Here is a 23467-nt window from a genome sequence, read left to right as displayed (position 1 = left end):
AAAGAAACTAAAGAAATCCTGCTTTCTCTGTATCTACAGTGCAGTCTGCCCACATCCCCAAGACCTTTTTAAAACCCTAGCCAAAGAACCGCAATTACAATCACCTCAGGCTACTTAATTAACCAACCACGGCAGAGTTCTCTACGTCCGTCTCTTCACCGCTGGCCAGACTGCTGTTAAGAGAGAGCCCAAACAGCCCGATGAGAGAAAAAAAGAAAATCCCCAAAAAATGATGTACACAAGAACTTTCAATTGTACAACATTCCTCATTTGTTTTACAGACACTCACCACAGCAGTGCAGACGTTTAATGCATGCTAGATGGGTGGTGTAGTGAAGTGTTTGTCACATTCATTAGAAGAGCTGAGTGAGAGACTTCTGTGTGAGGCCTACTTACAGTGCGCAGCCCCCTTCCCGACTCACTAAATCAGACATAAATCAGACCTGATCATGCATCAGACTGCTGACTCCTTCGAGGATTACTTCACAGCTTTAAACTTAATCTCGATTTGCTGGACATATTTCTTTCTCTGTACTTAGAAAGAACAGAAGACTCACACAGTTGTTGGACAGAAATCCATACAATGATCTGACCACTCGAAGCTTGTTCGGGCAGTTAATCGACACAGCTACTCCCTCTTACACTACACTGCACATCTAAAGATGGCCAACAAAGCTGAAATTTGTCCAGATCGTGACACTGAGCTAGTGACAGGCGCATCGGGTTTAAAAACAGGCTAGAAGCCTGTATATGATGCATATTTTTGGTAGAACACTTTCATGAACTCTCAAAACACAAAAAAGCTGCAAATCTCTATAACTCTTTCTGATATGAGACTATTTTTCTCAGAGAGAAGACTTTGTGGTAATCCATTACCATTGTAGTCAATTCGCCTTTAGCCCTTTAAACAGAGCATGATTTATTCTGTTGTATATAACTGATTTCCTGGACACAAAACACTTTTTCAGATGGCAAACATGGGACGTTTTATTTTATTTGCCCTCCATTTGATTTTTGCAAACTTTTGCAACACACTGACCAATCACAGACATCTCTGCTGTTGGCATGGTGACATGCTGTTGGCATGTGTCCCAGCTACTACAACTTTTTCGCATGAGGATCACAATCTCCATAAGCGGTTCAAACGGCTCAAACTAGGCAACATCTGAGTTACATGTGGAAGCTCAGTTTCAGCTTAATGTTTATTTCAGCAACTGCCCATTAGCTTCTATTATAAACAAGTTTCGAGTAATGAGAATTCTGTTCTTTGCAAAGCACAGTGAAATTAATGTCTGTGGTAATCACAGCAAGATCACAGATGCAGTAAACAGATCAGGCTAAAAAATTATGAGTACTCATACCCTGGAAAATGGAGCAATGTATGATCTTACAGCCACTGATCCAGATCAGTCTTCCCCTCCCTTCCCATTGTTATAAGGGGAATAAAAACTGGAGCCTAGCTGCATGCACTGCTTCTCCCTTAGACCTGTGTTCTTTCACCATGGCTTCCAGGTTTGTGCCATTATTCTCCAGCTCCGATAAGCAATTCATACGCCCACTGACAAGTCGCAATCTGGCAACCCGGCTGAGATCCTGTTACAAAGCCGCACGATAATAATAACGGGTTAAGCGGGTCACGAGAAAATGGGAGAAAGGACAGGACAGAACAGGAGTGTACACTGTGTGCGGCCAGAGGGGACAGGAAAGGTGTTGGACTATCTATCCAGAAGACACCAAAGAGTCTCTCTCTCCCTTTCTCTTTCTCTCTCTCTTTCTCTCGGTCTCATTTCCTGCCTCTCTTGCTCCCTCCATCCTTTCCTTCGTTCCAGCACAATCACGCCCTCCAGCATTCACCTGTTCTGGCAGCAGGAGATGAGAAATAAGAGTGAAAGGGAAGGAAGGAGAGCAGAGGGGAGAAAACGAGAGCCTATTTGGTGAGCCTGTGTAACATGAAACGACGGAGAGCTTGAAGGAGAGAGGGATTCTGATGCTTTTCTTTTCTTTCTCTAAACAGCAACAGGGGACGGTACAAAAACACAAAGCTGACTGGAGAGAACATACATACAGTACATACAGTGAATAACCCTCCCCTCCCCCCTCCCCCAGCCCCTGAAAACCCCATTACAAAACACATACAACCACGTGAATCAAAATGGGAATTGGAAAAATTAAATAGAGCGGCAGAGCGAGGAAATAAATCTCTGAAATGCATAGGAAATGGACGCAAAGACGGTAATATACATAAGACAGATTTATCCAGCCCCCAGTAGCTGGAGGAACTCAGCAAAGTAAAAAATAAAATAAAGTGATAAACGACCCAAACGAAATCACTGACCTCTTCAATCGTGTTTATGCCTTATCCAAGCAGAAAGCCAATTCGACTATGTCTGTTTCTTCTGTTAGCGAATAAGTCACGTGTTCACGAGAAGATACTAAATGTTTAAACCCTGCTAAAATGACAGTTTCTACGTGAGAAAGGACCCATCCAGACAGCAGAAGTTTTTTTTCTTCATGTTTTTCGTCATGCACTAAATAGGTACAGCTAGCTTTTTTTCCGCAGTATGGCAATACATTAGACGCAACTAAAAAAAATTTCCAGTCTCAATTTTCTTTCTCCTTTTTACAATGATTTTTTCTTTTTTTCTTGAAAAAACAACCAACCAAAATAAAGAAATGATCTTAAAATAAAGAGCTCGGTCAAGAGTTACATTAGTGTCATCACTATAATCATATTTTCGTTGTGATTTTATCCTTTACAACCTGGCGTAATCAAACACAGCACAGCTGTCGTCAAAGCACACGAGGGACAGGAATGAGGGTGGGTTGGGTGTAGGAAAGAGGGATGGAAAAGGGAAGAGCAGTGTCTTTGACACTAACCCATTATATCCCAGTGTTTAGCAGTTGAAGTGTGGGAATGGACAGTGTGGGAATGCTCCAGTAAAATGTCCTTAAACACAGACCCTGGATCAACTAAACCTACCCAGGTTCTAATAATCAGTAAAAAAAAAAACAAACAAAAAAAAAAACATCACAACACCTGACCCTGAATCGGTGCTTAAGGGCACTTCCTCTTCATGCACAAGGAAACGGAAGTATTGGATTGACCAACTGACCATCTGGCTAAGACTTTGTCAGAAAGTGACTAATCGCTCGTGGTACTATAGGACAGGGACTATGTGGAGTGAGCCCTTCCCTACACTGTCCACAGCGGGGTAAGGAGGAAGTGGGTCGGGGGTCGGGGGGCTGCAGCCTAGCAAATGGACCATTAGTTCTGCATTTGCTCGAAGAATTTATAGGTGGGATTCTCGTAGCCATTCTGCTGCATCTTGGAGAGATGACGTTCCTCTGGAGTGATGGCAGCATCCACCTGTGAAAGAAAAAAAGTAAGAGATGTAATTAGTGAGATAAGGGTTGGACTAATTTACGTCAATGGAATAGTTATCCAAATTGTTATACGAAAATACAATAATTAATAACTAATTATTTTTATATACTTTATATAGTAACAGTACTGTGCAAAAGTCTACCACATTGTTTAAAACCATTTATCTCAGCAGTGTTTTAAAATATATTAACCAAAATAAATGCACAAAAATAGTGAACAAGAATTATTTTTTTTTTTTTAAACATATACTAATTATAATATCAAATGTCAATTCAGTATTTATTGTGCCTACTCTTTGCCTTTATTACAGCTTCTATTCTTTCAGGAGACTTGCTTTCAGTTTATCAAAGAAATCTGCAGAGATATTTTTCCATAACTCCTAAGATCAGTCTTAGAAGTTGCATTTTCTGCTTCTCATGATCCAAGTAATATTTTTCACTTATTTTCAATTGATTTTCTCCTTCCTTATGCAAGTGGATTATCTTATATCCAACCTCCTCAGAAACATCTCATTTAGCAATTTTTGATGCACATAAGAAAGAAATTTGCAAGGTGCAAAGGTGAGTCTGATTTGCTTGTGTGAATATATGGCAAATAAAACACATCTAAAAAATTCTTATATAAAAAAAATCTACAAAATCTACACAGATCCATAGAAATTGATTAAATCTGTATTCACATAAATGTAATGAATACTGACAAACATAAGAAAGCTGTTACATAAAGATGTACACATATAAGGTTTAAATTTATTAATTAATTACGGAAAGCACAGCGTAGAGGTCAATCAAATCATGGCAGTTTTTACTTCTACTCAATTCCACACATAAACAGAACATGGCAGACTAAACACAGACTTTACAGAAACACATGAAAAACAAAGGAACACACGAAAAACAAAGGAACACACGAAAAACAAAGGAACACACATGAACACGAAGATTCACACACATACACTGACCTCAATCACACCATGGTGAATGGACGTGTACTGCTTCTTTCTCAGCATCACCAGGGTGATGACAATGACGGTTGCTATGACGACACCCCCGACCATCAGGCCAATAATAGCACCCTTGTTGGAGCTGACGTCTTCGGCGAAGAATACCTAGTAGGAGACGGAGAAAAACACAAATAAAGAATAAGAAAATGAAAGAAGGACGCTATAATCGGCTCCAGTGGGGTGTCGAGAATGCTCAAGAGAAGCCACAGCAGCTGCCATCTCAGTGGGCTCGCGTTGCCATGCCAACCTGACCTTGTAACATGGTAACAAGGACAAACTTGCCACATACTCCTGGCAGCACTTTAGAGGTGATCGTGGGAGAGTGGAGTCCAGAAATCATCATCTCAAGAGTATATGTATTATATACACACACACACACACACACACACACACACACACATATATATATATTAGGGGTGGAAATCTTTAGGCACCTCACAATTCTATTCGATTACGATTCAGAGGGCTGCGAAGCGATTATAAAACGATTATCGATGCATCTCGATGCATCTTTTTTTTTTCTATACATGATTTCTATTTTCTTACTGTCTGAGGACTTTGTAGTTTTAAAACAAAGTGTTTGTAATGATCCATAGTGCATTTACGTCCAATATCTTTTATTAATAAATCAAATGGAAGTGATGTGGCAAGTGAACTAGAAGGCTCTCATTCACTGCTCTGGTTTAGAGCACAAGAGACGCTGCTGCCACTCATCTGAGATAAAATGCGCTGTTACGGTGAAATAAGATCCAGTGGTAATGGATGACCACGCAGCACATTATATATTCTTTAGTGCGCGAAAGACTGCAGGTCAACGAGGTTTCGCCTGGCTAGTAGCGAACGAAGACAGACGAACATTGGGAGATGAATGGACTTATTCGCATTTATAAGCAGCGCAGTTGGTTTCCTGATACGTTAAATCTGCAACGAGAGACTGTCACACACTAAAAAGCGGCGAAGCAGCTTCTCTTTCTAATTTTCCTGTTCCACCTTAAATGGTGCTGCAATTACATTTGGTGTCTCAGTCTGAATTTAAGGTGGAACCGGAAAGTTCAGCAAGAAGCTGGAGAATGAGAAGCGACTTCAGCCTCTTAAAACAACCGAAAGCTGAAAGACATTTTACAAGAAACTATTGAACTTTTGAGGAAAAGTTTTCTGGCGGAGATGGGAGGAAAGCGGCTATAGCTAAAGCTTAACGCAGAGTAGAGTAAGTCCGCGTTTTCGTTTACATTGTTTAGCCTAAACCAGGACATTAGCACATACTGAGACATGCTGGACATTAAAAGTTGTGGCTCCCAAGCTGGTTTGATTTTTGTTGAAAGGACAAAATGGCTCTTCCTAACATTTGTCTTGTGACTCCTGACCTAACCTGGCTTTTAATGCAGAGGGAGCCGGTCGGATTTCTCACTCATCCAGTAGTGTTTTTGTTATGTGCTGCCACAGACTGTCCGGGCGCTGCACTTACCCACTTCCAAGTTCCACCCTTTGCGTTTCGTCAATGATAAATGAAATATTTAGAAAATCGATTTTTGACGTTTGTGAATCGATTCAGAATCGTTCACGTCTGCATCGTGATGCATCTAAGAATCGATTTTTTCCTGCACCCCTAATATATATATATATGTCGGAAGAAAACCTCGTATCTCCATTTTTGTTGTTTTTCAGTTTGACAATTTGAAAACACTGAATCTGTGTGTTTATATATATGTAATTTATAGCTGCTGTTGTGCATATATATTTTCAATTTTTACTTTTTTTGCACAATTAAAAAAAACATTACTCTTTACATTGTCAAAATTTTATGATGTACAGAAAAAAAATGCTCTAAAATTACTTGGAGAAAAAAATACAAGTAAAGAATATTTTTCGTTCTCCTGTAAAGTTACCATTTAAAAGATGAGGTTCAGTTCCAACAGTGATGATCTGTATGTATGTATGGTTGTTTTGAAGTTTGATAGTAAGGATCTGCATATATGAACGTACCAGCTTTTGGTGGTGCACTTCGTAGCCAGCGCTATGCCTCTCCTCTGCCTCCATCTTCAGCTCAGGAACATCTTCTGGCTTCAGTCCGGACACTGGACCCCGCAAAAAAACAAAACAAAACAAAACAAAACCAAGAGGAGAAGAGGGTGAGGTTTAGAGAAAGAGTGCTAATAAGAAAAGCGTATACAGGTCACAGTTTATTGTCACTACTATCAGATGATGCAGATTACATTTCAACTTTTGGAGGACTGCTAACTGCTAATACCTTCCAGTGCATCACCTCTTTAGTGCTTTAACTAGTAATGTTAAAGATATGTTACACTAGGACTGTGCTAATTATTCAATCTGCAAAAATATTCTTACCCTGAAAACAGGTTATAGTTATATAGTTAAATACTTAATAGTGTATGGCATGGCCAAATATGACAGTTTCAGTATACATATCAGGGTATGTTTTTGCCAAATAAAACTATTTTGGGTGCTGAAGTAAAGCTATTTTGTAGATTATCAATGGTATACTATTCTGAAATGTCCCTTCACTTTTAATAAGAACCTCATTTAACAACTGAACCAAATCTAGGGTATTTTAATTGGGTGAAGCAATAAAAACTGAATTGAAGTGAATCATATCTAGACTGATGTGGAGATAAAGGCGAGTGCACGTAAAGCAGCGGCTTCAAAAACACTTACATTCAAAAGTCAGTTGACTCATTTATGTTTCTTACACTCAAGTTTTCATTAGGAATTTGGTAACATTACCGTCATTCATGCTATCAGTATTAGATGAGGTGTTTTTTTTATGACACTGTGGCATCGTCTGAAACAGCTGGCTGAGCGAGGAATGTTGTGGGTGGTGTGGAAGAAAGCCAGCTAGTCTACATGCTAGGTTAATGGCTAACAGCTAACTCTAATAGAGCAGCTTTACCTTGTGCTCTCTTTTCCCCCCATTTAACTTATTAGATTCTGGCATCTGCTCCTTCAACAACAAACTAATTTACCTCACTCGTTTCACAGAAGGTAAAGGAATTAGCGTGGTTTGCACTGTATGTATGTTTTGTTATCTGCATTATTTAAGGCATAATGATATAATAGTAATGAATGAACTAATACTTAAAGAATTGCAAACAGTATACTGACTGTATATCGCCCACTACTAATACAACTATAATAAATATAAGAATTTATAACTGTATGATAATACTATAATTTAAATTACAGCTATATTTAAACCAGATATGCGGCACACTACCTTGTCACAAAACTACCCCAAATTATAATGCAGCTCCATGATGGTGTTAAACTGGCTTCTGCATTATCTTCATTAACATTATCTTTCATATAAACTGTTCCCCAACCTCAGCAATGGAAACTCAGATATTATTATATGCACTTCATTATGGAGATAGCATTATCATCAGGCCTTGTATTCCTGTAATACAATATAACTTTATCCCTTTTTCACAGGAGTTCATGAATAAAAGAGAGATAATAATCAATAAATCTAGAATCTGACAGACCCAAATAACATACACATGGATATGGTGTACAGCATTAATCTACTGTACGCTTTGAAAATATACCTAGCTGTTCGTATATTCAAGTGTATGAAGATGCTAGAGTTCGTTAACCAAGAAAAGTCACCTCACTTTCTGCATATCCAAACCTACTTACACTCCGACTTACACTCAAACTTTGCCTGTGACGATAAGTTTGAATGTCAGGCTTTTTTTTCTTTATTTCCCATTTGCACACACACTGATCTCTGAGCTACTGTTTTACAAAAGATCAGTGCAGCATTGAACAGACATAGATGGGTGTAGGGCTGAACGATTTGGGAAAAATATTAAATTGCGATTGTCTGACCAATATTTTCTATAAATTTCAGTCCAAGCCTGTTATTTCAGAAGACAACAAGAATATGTTTTTTGTCTTTGAGTCTTAAATTCTGGACATGGTGTGCCAGACTGCCAATTAGTTGTAGCTGTATGGTTACTATACAGAGCACATAGGCTGTGCTGTGTATAATACAATATAAAAAACAGGCTACAGTTACAATAGCAGCTACTGCAATTTGAGAATTGCACTCTTTCAAACTGTGAGACACATGAGTACATACTGAGATGCGGAAGTTTTGCACGAGGGTTAAAGTAATTAGCTAACCATAATAAATTAGTTGAGACATCTGCAAGATCTACTACAACCTTTTTTTTTAGATGAGAACTACAGCCTGCAATTGTTGATAGAGTCTGGCAGTGCTTTACATTGTCACAGGTAGCCTGCTCAGTTTACCCAGCTAATAAACATGCCTGTCATTCTTTAACATACTATACTACGTATGATACACATATCATCATGTTTTATAAACGCACCTGGACGAGTTGGAAGTCCTCTGTCAGGGATGGGACGAGCATCAACAGGTTCAACTGCGCAGCGAGCAAGTGAGAGAGTGTGAGAGAGAGTGTGAGAGAGAGAGAGAGAGAGAGAGAGAGAGAGAGAGAGAGAGAGAGAGAGAGAGAGAGAGAGAGAGAGAGATTAAAACACTTGAAATTACCAAAAAAAATAATAATTTGTTGCTCCATTTGTTATGAAATTTTCACGCAATGCAACAGGCAGCTGAGAGAGAACTAGATAGGATTCATTTTTCTTTGGGGATCAGGTTCCTTTAACAAGTGTGGAAAATGTCATTTTTTTTCTGTTCACGAGAAAGAGAGAAACAGAGAGAGAGAGATTTGTAAAGAAGTTCGTTCTCTCTGCTAGCTTTACTTACAGCACACCTTTTCATGTTCTAGTTATTTTACCTTTGATTGTTTTGTTTGAGTGCATGAAACCAAAAATAAATACATATGTGCTGTGTAACTTATGCTTTAGTGTGACTTGCTGCTGTCTACAGCTGAAAAATAGGATCAGAAAAGGTAACAAATAATATTAAATTGTGTGTACATGATCTTTTATTCACTTTTACGACACTGATTTATTACAGAGCCTTTAAAAGCTTTTAGGCTATGGTAGAGTAAAAACCTCACCATCTCTGCTGCATATAATTTAACGTCTAAGTAAAAGGTGCAGTATTTCCGGCACAGCCTAAGTGTCCCATTGGTTAACTGAATTAAGAGAAGTCCGCTACAACAACGGAAAACTTGTTTTTTAATACGTAAAGCACATGAACATGGCTTTGGTCATCACTTCCAGTGTGAAATTCCTCCAACAACCAATAATCGGGAATTTTATTTTTTTTTTTTACTAGAAAAATATTGCATGTTATTTTTAGATAGCGCCCAGGCCTAATGCACACTCCACACCGACATGCTGTGATGTGAGTGTAAGTACCATGGTTCTGGGTGTTGGGCTGGTTGAAGCTCTCGGGGTGAATGAAGCCGAGGCCGTCCAGCCCCAGTCTCTGAGAGTCCTCAGAGGGGAGCATGTCCAGCGAGGCGGTGCTGTCGGGCAGGTCCGGCATCAGGGCGTCGTTACCGTAACTCACCCTCACGTCGCTCTGCAGTGATGCCAACTGCGCCGACATCTCCTGCTGTTCACGCTGCAGCAGCTCTGACAAGCGAGAGAATGAGAACAAGAGATTTACGGCACTTGGGCTTAACCAGAGTCGTCAGCTCTTAGCAATAGTGCAGACTCGCTTTCTGTAACGGCCACTGACTGTGACGGAGATGACACAGCCATTTGGAGGAGGGGGGGCACATAAACAAAGAGAAGGGAAAAGAGTGGAGAGAGAGAGAGAGAGAGAGAGAGAGAGAGAGAGAGAGAGAGAGAGAGAGAGAGAGAGAGAGAGAGAGAACAAATTTACAGCCTAAAGGATGAGATAATGAGAGAGCCAGAGAAAGAAAAAGCTGAAGTGGGCAAATTAAAAAGAGAGCCAAGGGTGAAGAAGCAGTGGGAAAGAACAGTAAAAGCATGAAGACGGCAAGAAGACTGGGGAAGAGATGGAGGATAGGATTAGATATGAAGTAACAAACAGAGAGATCAGGGCAGGAGCTCTAATTAAAGAGGTGCTTAATGATAGTCTAGCTGCATAAGAGTGGAGGCAGAGGGGGAGAGGGAGAGAGAGAGAGAGAGAGAGAGAGAGAGAGAGAGAGAAAGAAGTAGACTGTGACTGAGTCAAGAGCTCACAGATGGCCAAATGACGCACAGGACACAAATAAACATTGTACACACACAGGAGGAGGAGGATAAGAGGAGGGGTCAGAGTGAGAGAGAAGAAAAACATGAAAGAAAGGCGTAAGACGTGACCATGTAATATGAATTAGTTGAGTAAGTATGTAATGCGCAATTGAGATGAGTGTGCATGAAGCTCACTCACCCACTTGATCCTGGATATCCTCCACCACGCCTGGCACCTTGTACAGAAGCCCCAGAGACTGGTTCATCCTCTCCTCGATCACACGCAGGTGGGTCAACACCTGACGGCAAACGTCAAAGGTCATGGCATCTGATCCTTTTATCTCTGAAGGGAGGCTTAAGGCCTACGTTTACGTTTATTTATTTAGCAGACGCTCTTATCCAGAGCCAAACCAATACAAAGCATCTAGAGAACTGGCAACGACTCGTGACCTAAAAGGAGGGACATCCCGATCCAGTTCTTTGGCCACTTGATCCAATCCAATCACTTTAATAGAGCATCAGCCGATACCAATCCAAGATACAGCTAAGTTAGATATTGTCGCTGTCCAAAAGCACAAGTATCTTCAAAATAATAACTTTACAGGAGAAGGCAAAAACTTCAACTTTTAATGTTAATATATTTCTTAACTTTTAAAGTTAATGTAAAAATTTACTCCATTAAATTTTGTAGCATTTTTGTTGGTCGAGTCATCATGAAATTTTCACAAAGGACAGGACAGTAACTGTGTTCAAATGATGTTAAAAACAAATAAATAAAAACGGTCTGGTTTGGTAATTGTTTTGTTACTACATTTTATGACAATTTCAGTGTGTGATTAAAATGGATTTCTAAATCAATCTAAGTAATCGAGTGATCTGGCTATAAGCAAAATTTTGCCCCAAAATCACAGAGCTGGACAATCTAACAATATTTATTATTTCTGTGACAAATGACAAATTTTATTACTACATGTCATTGTGTGTGTCATATTACTACACAATGTGGATTTCTGAGCATATCATTATCATCATCTCTGACCAACTGCATGTTTTATTCCAAAGTGAGCCTGTTCAGTTAGATTTAGAGCAGTGAGGCATGTTAAATGTTCAGTAAAAACATTGTATTCATACTTTGTTTTATAACAGTATTGTATTTTTATACATGGCACTGCTGGAGCTTATTTCACAATAACTGAATATCGTCATTTGTATCGTGTACCCTTGGTTACATTTTTTACAATAACACCCAGACCCAAAAATTACACCCTTATGCACCCCTAACTGATGCTTTTTGGGGTGCTTTGAGCTGTTTATGTGAAATAACCATTTTGTACGGTATTGACTACAAGGCAAGTTCATATTGCTGTAACATGTATGTAGTAATCTGATACCAAATTGTGTTAATGCAGAATACCACGGGTTTTCAAAGAGAGGTTTTCCACACTACAGGCATTTAGATCACTTCACAACTTCTGAAAACCTGTCTAAGATAATGCCCATTTATGGCGTCTTTATGGCAATGGCATAAATAGAGCACAAAAACGATAAAATGAATAGGATGTGGATTAGTCTTAATATAGCCGATACCTTGTGCAGTAATATATGTCTGGGTTGACTCCGGATCAGATCGGGACATCCCTACCTTAAAGATGAGCGCCTTCTCCACTCCTACAAAGTGAGGTGTTCAATAACACCACACCTACTTGTGTTATTTATTTTATCCGTAACTGGGTGCAGAAACATTTTAACACACTTTGTGTAAAAGTAACAGAAGATGTCATATCCTTATTTGAAGACACAAGCTTGTCTAATTAAGAAGAAAATGTGTTGCTTTTAACACAACTGTTCTGTAAACATTTGTTTAACACATCCCAGTGTACTGAACAATTCAGTTGTGTCCACATATTTACATACATTTATTGCTATTTATATTTATATACACATGATGCGCTTTTTGACTCAAACGTAAAAATGATGTTTGAATTCACATTGACCCAATTATAGAATAGATAAAAAAGAAAAAAGGAAAAGGTTTCACTTCATTTTCCTCGACGGAATCATGCTGTCATTAACCAACAGTGAACCATTAAGCAGCACTTTCAGGCTGGTTGCTAAATCATGTTCCTTCTGAAATGCATCAAAAAAAAATCTTTTGCAGCTTTTGTTTTTCTTAGGGTTGCAATTCTGTTGAAACCCACAATCTTTATAGGCTCATGACACTGGACTACTGAAAAGAACTGGTGTGGTGTACCTGAGGTCGAATCTGGGCGGCCTTCTTGGGGTCCACTACGCGCACGTGCTCGAAGTGCTTCAGGGTGTGCTGCCTGTCCTTCTGCTCAGCACGCACATACTTTTTCAACAGACTGAACACATGACGTGGCTGCAGATAGGAGAGAACGAGAGAGATGAGACAGTTATTCTTTTTGGAGGAGAGCGTACACCAAATGGCCAGCCATTATTTGTCAGCCTGTCATTGCCTCGGGGATTCACACTCAGAGCTGGACGCGATAAAACAGAATAAGACATGGAGCCATATGGCATGCTTTCATGCTATAAATATGTATTAATATGTTAATGTGAATGTTCTGCCAATGTGCTAATATGTTTGACTTTTTCATAGGAACATGCTGGATGGAAAAACTTTCTCTAGTTGAAAACCAAATTTTCTTCACTTTTTTAACATAAGATTTTCATGTAGTATGCAAACATCAACTCCCCAGTCCACAAAGCCCATACATGAAAACTAAGCCACAAGAACAGCTCATTTTCATATGAATGTTTTAGTCATGAAAACCAACTCTTCTACATATATTCATATATTCAGCTCATGGCAGTTTAGCCCCACTCATTCATGGTGAAACCCGTAAGCAGTGTTTCAGCCCAGACTGCTTTTGAATAAGGCACAATACACAGCAGCCAATCAGAGCTTAATCACGTAAAAAATCATTTTGATTGCCTTTTGGTACATAAACCCACACAAAAGCTTATGGATGATCTCAAGGGGAAAAATAAAATACAAGAAAAATGTAAGATATGGGTTTTTTCAGTTACCAGAGCTCTTTTAAAAATAGAAAAGCCTTCGGAATGAACTTCAAAGATGTCCTACCCATAAGTACTTAATACTGTCCTGTTTTTTTTGCAGCTTTTTAGCTAACATCACCAAGTATTAAAATAATGGGTGAAGGAAGCATGAGGTCTGGAATAATCTAATTCCCTTTGTTCTCAGTTCCATTTTGTGCGTCTGTGCAGACTCTTAACTAGAACAGGCCAGAAAATGAAAAAAAAAGAAAATTGGATTGAGAGAGTAAGACGAGTTAGGAAGGGAGGGGAAGAAGAGAGAGAGAAAGCAAGAGAGAGAGCGAAAAAGACTGGAGGGGAGAGAGGTGTCAGGAAAGCAGTGGAGCAGAAAGCAAGTAAATGTGTAGAAGGAGAAAAAGAGAGAAAGAGGGGCATTTCTGAGGGTGCAGATGGTGAGGGGGTTATAACTGGGAGTCAAACATGTATGAAAAAGCACGCATGAGATTCTGGGTGTAATATGACATTTAGGCTGCCTCAATTTTATTCTTTTTCAACCAACAGGATGACTAGCAGGGAAAATACACACAGTTCACAGCCAAGACTTACAGGGCCCATATCATACATATCTATTGTACTTTATTTTTTCTTATAAAGTTTGTGTAGGTTTGTGTGTCAAAAACAGGTATAATTCATTTTTTGTAATCATTTTCCAAACTCTCCATCACTTAGAATTAAACACGCTGTTTTGTTACTGTGCCTGCAAGACTGATACAGGTAAATTGCCTCTGTTCTGATTGGCTGCCCTGTACTGTGCCTCAAACAAAAAGCAGTCTGGGCTGAAACATAGCTTAGAACTTCAGTGTTATTGTGCGGGGCTAAACTGCTGTGGGTTGTATATGAAAATATATGTAAATGTGATGGTTTTTGTGACAAAAAAAGCAGTGAATTTTAAACTGCCTGTTTAAGCAGCTTAGTTTCCATATGTGGACTGAATGGACTGCGGTACATTTTGAAACTTTGACAGTGTTTACATAGTACAGCTTATTATTTCAAAAACGTAAAAAGGCGTTTCTATGATATGGCGCCTTTAAGCCACGATCAGATTGGACAAGTTTTACACATCATCTCAGTGATAAAACTCAAATGATCTGACCAACACACAGTTCAGTGACAAACAGTCAGTAATTCAGCCTGTAATTTCCTCTGGGAAGGAGGCAGATAAACACTGACATTACCAATCACAGAACAGGACCCGCAAAAGAGGAAATTACCCCAGGATCCCACGTAAATTTAATTTTGTCCGAATAGTGCTTTAGACACTGGATTTGCGTGTGTGTGTGTGTGTACCCGTGGCTGTTCAGCCTGCAGGGCGGTGAGGAAGCTCTCCAGTGCTAGGCGACGGCGATCATTGAGCAGAGCCTCCACACGAGCCATGTGTGTCTCCACTAGCTGTTGCCTCTCACTGGCTGCCTCCTGCTCCAAGGCCTCCACCTTCTCCTGGAAGTGCTGCTCCCAGAAACGAGAGAAGAAATATTAATTTGAGCACAATACTAAAAGAAAGGAGAAGAGAGCAGTATGTAAGAAGTTGTTAACCATGGTTAATCTCATGTTTTACACACTACTGCCCATTTTCGTTCTCGTTTTTGTCCCAGACAAGAAGAGCAAAAGTGATTTCACTTGTTTAATCAGTCTGTCTCAGTCTTTAAACAACTGATCCGGTGTGCTCTGCTTTGTTGCAACAAAAACCTTCAGCCAGACCAGCCATTTCGGATAAGGCTGGACACCCCTGGTATAGAGGATTTTGAGCCAAACTTTAACAAAAGAAATATCAGATAGAGGAAAGGAGAGAAAAAACTGAAACTGAGCACATTGTTAACAAAAAAAAGGTTGAAAAGTAAGAGGCCAGGCCAGTACAGAAGAAATCTGAACCCAAAACTCCACAGAAAATATCAGTATAGAATGGTTCTGATTGCCTCAAGTGGAATATTCCATGTAATAAAAAGCTAAATGGGTGTAACTCACCTGGATGACGGCCTTCTTGTCTGCACGTGGCAGATTCTTAGACTGTCTCTCAGCCCCCTCCCACTCCCTCATCACCTACACAATAATGAAAAGTTAAGATCAGAAAGCAGCGCATACTCTACAACTTTTTAAAGACGTTTTGAAAAGAATTCCGGCTTTTCTTAACAATTTATTTGACTCTAAATGCTTATTAGGTTGATATCAGGCCTCTCTCTTTATCCTACAGATAGTATGACCAATCTGGCAGGGCGAAAGTCCTGTGGCATGTTATGCTTGCGGCCTCATTTTTCACTACTAGCCACACCTTAGAAGTGTTTCAACATGCTTATTAACCACATGCTGTAGGACTAGGTGGGCAATTACTGAATGATTAATCCTTAGCATTCAGTCTGTTCCAAACTGGATCTGACACATCAGTGCTCAGCCCACAAATGTGTTTTTTTTTTTGGTAGCAACTTTTGTTGCCTTTATAGCACAGTAGCAAAAACCTATTCAACTTAATAAGAAACTGTAGCGCACAGCTTTTTAAAAATACAGATGCTGTACAGTGTATTTAATTATGTTGGCTTGAAAAGGTCAAATTACTGTTCACAATTTTCTTCTTATTATTCTTCTACTGAGAAAATAGAATCGCAGAACCTATACCCAATCGACCTTCGCCGTTTGTCATTCGATTTTTTCCCCCCAAAGGAACAAATAAGGGAACGACTAACATCTTGAAACTGAGTAATTGCACTTACATAATATATAATGCTTATATTTTTACCTTTTTACCATTCACTATAGACTCTCAGCCCTGTCAACACTGTCCAGACTAGATTTCATCCAAGCTGTTCATCCCTTCTTGTTTGTTCTCTCTCCCTCACCTGAGACATTCGCTCGCGGTGTTTGGCCTCCAGGCTCTCCTTGGCCTTCTGGAAGTGTGCATGCTCGTTCTCATCTGCTGCGGTCTCCAGGTAGCGGTCAACTGCATCCGGAGAACTGGGAGAAGTGGTGGGCACTGCAGAGGAATGTAGCAGAAGTGGAATGAAGAGAAGGTGGTTGGACACAAAGAGAAATAGTTGAAGGGAGGAGAAAGAGTGGTTTCATTTGTTGCCGTTAGCGTAGCACATAGCAGTTCCAGCTGCAAAGATGTTAGTCACTGAAAGAGACTGGTTAGAGAAGAATCTGGAAAATTAGTCTGGAAAATGACCCAAAGTGATCAGAGATGAAAACTGTCAACTTAAATTCTTAAATTTTGCACGCAAAATGTTAGCGCTAATTCCTTAAGGAAATTATATTTTCTATGTAAACATTCAAATGATTAGCAGTTCTGTCAGAAATTGGACACCTACTGATTCTGAAGCTGTACCAACAATCGTTTCCACAGTGTCACGTAATGACACATTCTCCATTTGTAGTTTGGTGCTAACGTAAGTTCAGAAATTCCATAGCAGTGCTAACATTTTCGCCCAAAATATGTTAGCGGAATGTCTGTTTACAGGCTTCAGATGTCCATGTTTACATTAGAACATATCACTACAGCTACTGTTCACTATTGCTAGATTGGTGCTAGCATAACACTGGAAATTCCAGAAAGGGCTGGCTGTAATTAGCATTGTTTTAGTGGTGGTAATTGGAGGTTTCTTATAAAGCCATTTAAAAGATTTTCTTTTTATGTCATGACGTTTTTTGCTGGTCTTGCTTTGTGACAAATTTACTTTACAAAATGTCTAATCTCACTGCTAATTAATATCCAATCTATTAAACTGCTTTTTAAATATCATGCTGATTCTGCCCAAAGAGCAGTCTCAATGTTCCCAAACAATTACATTATTACAATTACATTTTACATCATTACAGTCCAATGAAATGAATGAATAAACACATAATACAACAAGACAGGTGAAAAGGTTCTAAGCCGAAGCACTCTTGGAACTCCTATGAAGCATTACAGGACAGTATTTGTTGAAAATAAATGAGATCCTACACTTGGTGCAAATGAAACTCTTACACAGTCCTGCCTGATCTGTAAACAGTAATAAAAGTAGCTCTGTACTTAAGTGAAGAACTGACTCTAATCCAGCAGCAGCACTGAAAGCCCTTTTCAATTAGCATTTTGAGACTGAACCACATTACTGTGTCTAAACAGGCCTGAATAATGAGTTGCATCACTCTGTGTATAATTTGATCTGAGCTGACAGAGTAGAAAGAGACTATTCAGATGAATGATTTGCTAAAGGAGGGAAAGAGAAAAACAAAGAAAGGGAGAGAAAGATCTGCTGTGGTCAGTTCAAAGTTCAGAGAGTCATTCAGGACACGCCGATGAGTAACCACTTAGAACAGCGGAGTCACTGCAGCGCAGAACTAGAGCATGCCAAACACACACACACACACGCACACACACGCACACACACGCACACACACGCACACACACATACCCCTACATGGTGAACTTCAGGCAGTAAAAGAACGCCAGACGGAAAACAGAGACGGTGACTAAACACAACTTCTTTCTCATCTATTACCCAAGCTGTGACTGAGTGAGAAATATAAAGAGGCTAATATGCTAATATGTCTTCTCGAAACCACACGGGTGCACACACAAACGCAGTGGGAGATTGTTAGTGAGAACGTGTGAGAAAAGCAAGAAGGGTGCGCTGAGTGGCATACGGTGCGTGGATGCTGTGAGAGAGCGTCGAGAACGAGCCACAGAGATAGTCAGTAGCAGTGAGATCAATCGGGTTAGGCAGGCTGGCGGTGTGGTGTTTGACTGTTAAAGGGGAATTCCACGCTAATTTTTAAAAATTTCTAAATAATTCAATCACTGAGATGTAAACAACTGCGTAAACTGAAATGCTGATGCAGAGTTACAACTTGCAGTGAAATATTCTCCAGCTCTTGCTGTGATCTCTGCATTTCTCAACTCCATATTCATCCTCAGTTTGTGTTTTCGCTACCCATAAAAGCACAAACAGCTCTGGTCCAGTTTAGCTTTGTTTATATCACGTACCCTCTCTCTGCCTTATCGTCTACTGTGCACATCCTCATGACAAAAAGAAGAAATGTCAGTCTTTCACAGAATTAAGTTTGCGTTGCGCTGCGTTTTAGAAATTTCTTGGGATTTTACTCCAATACTGTCTTCTGAAAATGGCCCACCATGCACTTCTAGTACTAGTAGCTAGCTTACATAATGCAAGGTTTGACTAAGGCTAACAAGCTAACTGCTAACCTTGTACTTACAACGTACTCATAACGACCAAACTAAAAGTGTAAATATAAATAAGTACAAATAAAATAAAACAAAAATAAATACGTCCATCAATTAGCAAAGAAGAATATGTAACCTGGCCCTTCCGTTCTCCTTGTTTATTTTTTTCTGCTCACTTTCCAAGTGCATTGCTCTTTGAAACGGACTAAGAGAAAAAAAAAAGCTAAACATTTTTAAAATGGTGAAGTATACTTGGAGGGTAATCACATACCTTGGTAACAGCACCAAAATATAACCTATGTGTGGAAAATCACTGACATGCTGCTCTTCCAGAGCAAAATAAACATGTTAGCAAATATCAGTTTAAAATAATGGTCAAATCTAAACATAGATCTGATGGCCATTTTTTTAAGCAAATACTGGCCCATACTGATGATTGACATCATTGTGCATCCCTAAAACAAAGTCATTCAGAGTGGTTTTAAGCATATTGTTGCAGAGAAACTTACTCTGATTTATTTAAAAGGGTGGTGACAGGGGCCAAGGTTCACAATGTCTACCATGCAAACAGCCATTTTATTTACTATTCAACACCAATGAACTTCAAAGTTTTAAATGCAATGTTGCCAAAATCTGAAATTCCTTTCACCACAACTGTAAACAACTGACTTAAAAGTTTCTCTAGAACCGAGTATTTCACATCAACTACTCTGAACGACTTTGTTTATATATTCATGATTTAGTTATGCAGAAAAGTAGAAAAATTGGTGGAATTCCCCTTTAAGAAGCCTGTGTGTCCAGAAAAACACACCCGCACACGCGTGACTTACACACACTCCTGCAGACAGAAAGGCAGTACTCCTCCGATTCAAAGTTATTGCGGTTGCCTCCGCAGCCACCATAGATGAAGGGAGCGCAACGGCCCTCCTCCTTCACAAAATACCAGCGGGGCAACATGGCCCTGCAAGGACCTGTCTCTGCATTCGCCCAACACACCTCTGAGAGAAGGCACACACACATACACACAACCAGAAATGTGGCCATCAATGTTTCATGGCATGTAACACAATTATACTTATAGCACTGGGCAAATGTCATAGACTCCTTTTAGTATTACAAAAGGTATTAAAAAAGATGGGGCTCCTAGTACTTAAAGTTTTTATCTCTTTGAAAGACAGGAGAACATCAAGCTTCACCGTTATGGAGATACACTTTTTCTTATGACAGCAATGATTTATTGAGGCGAACATGTATTTCCTTACCTCGGACCACCTCCTCCACAGACTCAGTAGTAGTGGTTGTGGTGGTGGTCATAGCAACACTAGTGGTCTGCTCGTTGTCACTGCGCTCATCGATCATCTCATCGTCTTCCTCCTCCTCCTCCTCCTCCTCCTCTTCCTCCTCAACTCCATCTCCATCCTGGTCATTATCCAGAGTCTCTTCCTCTTGGTCTTCAACGTCTTCGTCGTCTTCTGCTGCTGCAGGCTCAGCCTCTGTCTGCTCCGCCGGCCCTGCCTCCCGGGCCATACTGCAGGTAGATAAGAAGAAAATTTAATAATACGCACACACACACACACACACACACACACACACACACACAAAATATAGAACACAAGTTTGTTCCCTGTGCAGGACGTGCACTTACTTTCATTTATGACATATGACATTAACATGTTAATTAAATGTTAATTGACTGGAAGTGTTCAAACTTTGCATACAACTGTGTGTGTGTGTGTGTGTGTGTGTGTATGTATATATATATATATATATATATATATATATATATATATATATATATATATATATATATATATATATACACACACACACACACACACACACACACACACACACACACACACACATTTGTGTACATTCACACACACACACACACACACTGCCTAAAAATTTACAGAAAACAATTTCACAGATTTGCTTCTTTTACACTTGATCAACTGTATTCAGTGCTGCAAGAGGCCATTATGAGACTATTTAGACTACTGTGCAGAAAGTTTGTGTGTTTTTTTTTTTAAATTAAAGATAATCAAACTGTCACAGATTTATTCCCATCAGCATAGAAAAACTACAATATCCTTGATGTGCATTGGTCTGTGCAGTCTTCTTTGCAAACAAACACAGCTATGAAGCTCTAATCAGATTGGTCTTTGTTCTTTACCTGATTGGATTTATGGATTTAGACAAGCAAACGGAACATAATCTCTTGCTGAAATAGCTGAGCTGGTATCTGTCTAAATTAAAATTGAGACCTAAACAGGGCTTCAAATTTACCAAGTGTCTCAGAGCATTGATCCACTTTATCTGTATAATTGTATTCATTAGGTAATGAAAAGTAGAGACAGAGTCTAGATCAGCATTCTGCCTTTAGGAAGGCTGCTGCCTGGTTCCATGTTTTAGCCAGCTTTAGATTTCTAAGAAAGATTCAGATATATATCGGATGTGTGACAAATTACACTTGACTGCCTGTCTACATATACAAAGAACAGATCCACAGGCATACAAGTGTGTGTGAATGCAAAGGATTAATGGCTCCGTCCCCACAGCATGAGGAAAACATGTAAACACCATATTCCCACAGTCATAGGAAAAGATGCAAAGTCTAATGGTGTGGTGGCAAATGTATGAAATGCATTGTTTTGAAACTGGCAGATTGATTTCAGGTACAGGCAAAGCAGCATGTGCCACAGCAGGCCTGTGCCAGTAATAAAATCTTTTTATTCAGGGAACTGTGTGCAAAATAAAAGCAGTAAATGGTTAAACCTTGTTCACCACCCACCCTTTGCGTTACCATACAGTGAAAGCAGGTGAGTTGAGACTTCATCTCAGTCAACAAAAGAACCTAAAAGCATGGATCAGTCAAAGTTGTTGTTGTAAAATACTGTGATCTTTAATTTGGTCATGAAACTGTAATTAATCAAAGAGAGCATTGTGGTTGCAGCACAGAGGATTACTGGTTGCCTTTACCCACATAAAGTATCTGTATACTGATAGAGTCTGTTCACAAGCACTTATCAGTGTGGAGGAGCAAAATACCACCACACTTAAATTCCAACCTGTGTATTTTTAATACAAATGACAATAAAGCAGAACTGAACTAAAAGAACAGATTTGCAAAGATCACCTGAACTTTCAGGGCACTTAGCCTGATGCCTCTTTAGTCCGAGGCAGTTTTGTCCAATTGTATGAGACAAGACAATGTTTTTCCTAAGACCCGAAGCTGTCTGAAAGCTGAAGCTGTGGTCTTAGAATGTCCTAAAATATACACTGTACTTCAGAGAGCTTTTTGCACAGACCTCTCTGCCTTCAACAATGCCATACAGTGCCCCGCCCTCTAGCACAGCCTAACAGCTGTGGGTCTAGAACAATCTTGTCTGTTAGGCACAATAAAAGTGGTATTAACGTAGGATATCACCTGTGGGAACACTAGTGTATCGCTATGATTTGCATTAAATGAATGAAAAATTAAGTTTTTTTTTTTAAAGCTGCTTTTTATTTTCATTGTACTAATTTGGATCTGTGAAATCATACAGTTGAGGGTGCTCAGAGACTGAATAGTCACTGAAGGCCCGCAGGAGACTATTTGACACCACTGAGCTGAAATTGAGAAGTTGAAATCAGGGCGCCCGGAGTGCTCCGCATGAAGGACAGCTGACCAAAACCCGCAAAACGCGCCTCTCCTTTTGAAAACAATTGAAACAAGGCGCCTCGGTCCACAGTGTGAACCACCTCAAGCTACAGCAGCATTCAGTTTGGTTGAAAACCTTCATAAAGACAGTAATACATGATCTTCCTGCTGGCTCTCAATATAGACTTCCAGAGATATGCTGTAAAAGATTTGATAAGCACTTGCACATATGCTGTCCCAGTTTCTTTTTTTTTTTTACTTGGTACATGCACATACTGTTGTGTCATACAGTATGTGCATGTACTATGGCTGCAAAGCAACTTCTTGTGAGACAAATAAACAATGAGTAATACATGAGTGTTTGTGTGGGCACCTGTTATCAGAGTAGTCAGCCTCTGCTCCTCCCCACCACACGTCGGAATCGTCCTCCTCCATGTCGTCGCTGTCCGCCTCCCTCTCTGTTTCTGCTGGGCAGCACACGAACTCCACGCCACGGAAACGGTCAATGCCGCAGGGCAACAGCATCCCGTAATCGTGAAGGTTCATGGTGTGGTCTCCACAAGACTGGAGAGAGAGGGATAATAGTGAGTGAGACAGATTCAATAGCATTTAATTCCCTTCAAGATGATCTAATTCATTAATTTGTTTACCAATGAGAAAGGGCTCCTATCAGTTCCAAATGCTGGCCTACAGCAACCGCAGCTAGATAAGATCCAGGCTGAAAGTTCTAAGAACGCTAAAGGGTATTTGCAATGATTCAAGGTACTGATCCAATAAGCAGAACAGATAGATCCAGCTTATGCCTTAAGAGACACTTGGGGAATATGTTGGAAGTGCATACGCCTGTGAGCTCGGCTCTTATCTGTGTGCGAGTCTATACAAGAAGAAAACTGAATTTCCATGCAATCGCTATAATCTCTAAAGCCAGTACTGAATGTGATGAATCATTAGAACACAGTATGACCTCAATTTCATACGTGATTCCAAATACAGGATTCTCAAAGCTCGATGTGTAATTCCTATTTGTCAGTAATTTCATCAGAAAACAAAGTTTTAACGTATTTCTATGCAATCTAAACAACATGACAATGTTAATTACTTCAGTGTTGG

General features: G+C 39.7%; 1 protein-coding gene across 2 annotated transcripts in view; it reads right to left on the bottom strand.

The window, feature by feature from the left end:
- Window positions 1-2499: 2499 nt before the first annotated feature.
- Window positions 2500-23467, bottom strand: part of appa (amyloid beta (A4) precursor protein a) — a 38390-nt gene continuing 17422 nt past the window's right edge. Inside the window, exons 5-17 of one of the 2 annotated variants that reach the window (XM_036557612.1) lie at window positions 22731-22921; window positions 19977-20242; window positions 19545-19712; window positions 16391-16524; window positions 15525-15599; window positions 14850-15008; window positions 12736-12864; window positions 10684-10783; window positions 9699-9917; window positions 8741-8794; window positions 6372-6463; window positions 4347-4493; window positions 2500-3367 (exon numbers count right to left, since the gene is read on the bottom strand). In XM_036557612.1, the coding sequence (XP_036413505.1) occupies window positions 3266-3367; window positions 4347-4493; window positions 6372-6463; window positions 8741-8794; window positions 9699-9917; window positions 10684-10783; window positions 12736-12864; window positions 14850-15008; window positions 15525-15599; window positions 16391-16524; window positions 19545-19712; window positions 19977-20242; window positions 22731-22921 (1836 nt within the window). In that variant the 3' untranslated portion in view covers window positions 2500-3265. The remainder of the gene's footprint in view (window positions 3368-4346; window positions 4494-6371; window positions 6464-8740; window positions 8795-9698; window positions 9918-10683; window positions 10784-12735; window positions 12865-14849; window positions 15009-15524; window positions 15600-16390; window positions 16525-19544; window positions 19713-19976; window positions 20243-22730; window positions 22922-23467) is intronic. The other variant, XM_036557613.1, reaches the window with a different exon arrangement.

Source organism: Colossoma macropomum, unplaced genomic scaffold (assembly GCF_904425465.1).
Source record: "Colossoma macropomum unplaced genomic scaffold, Colossoma_macropomum, whole genome shotgun sequence".
Taxonomy (NCBI): domain Eukaryota; kingdom Metazoa; phylum Chordata; class Actinopteri; order Characiformes; family Serrasalmidae; genus Colossoma; species Colossoma macropomum.
This window is presented reverse-complemented; position numbering and strand designations above follow the sequence as displayed.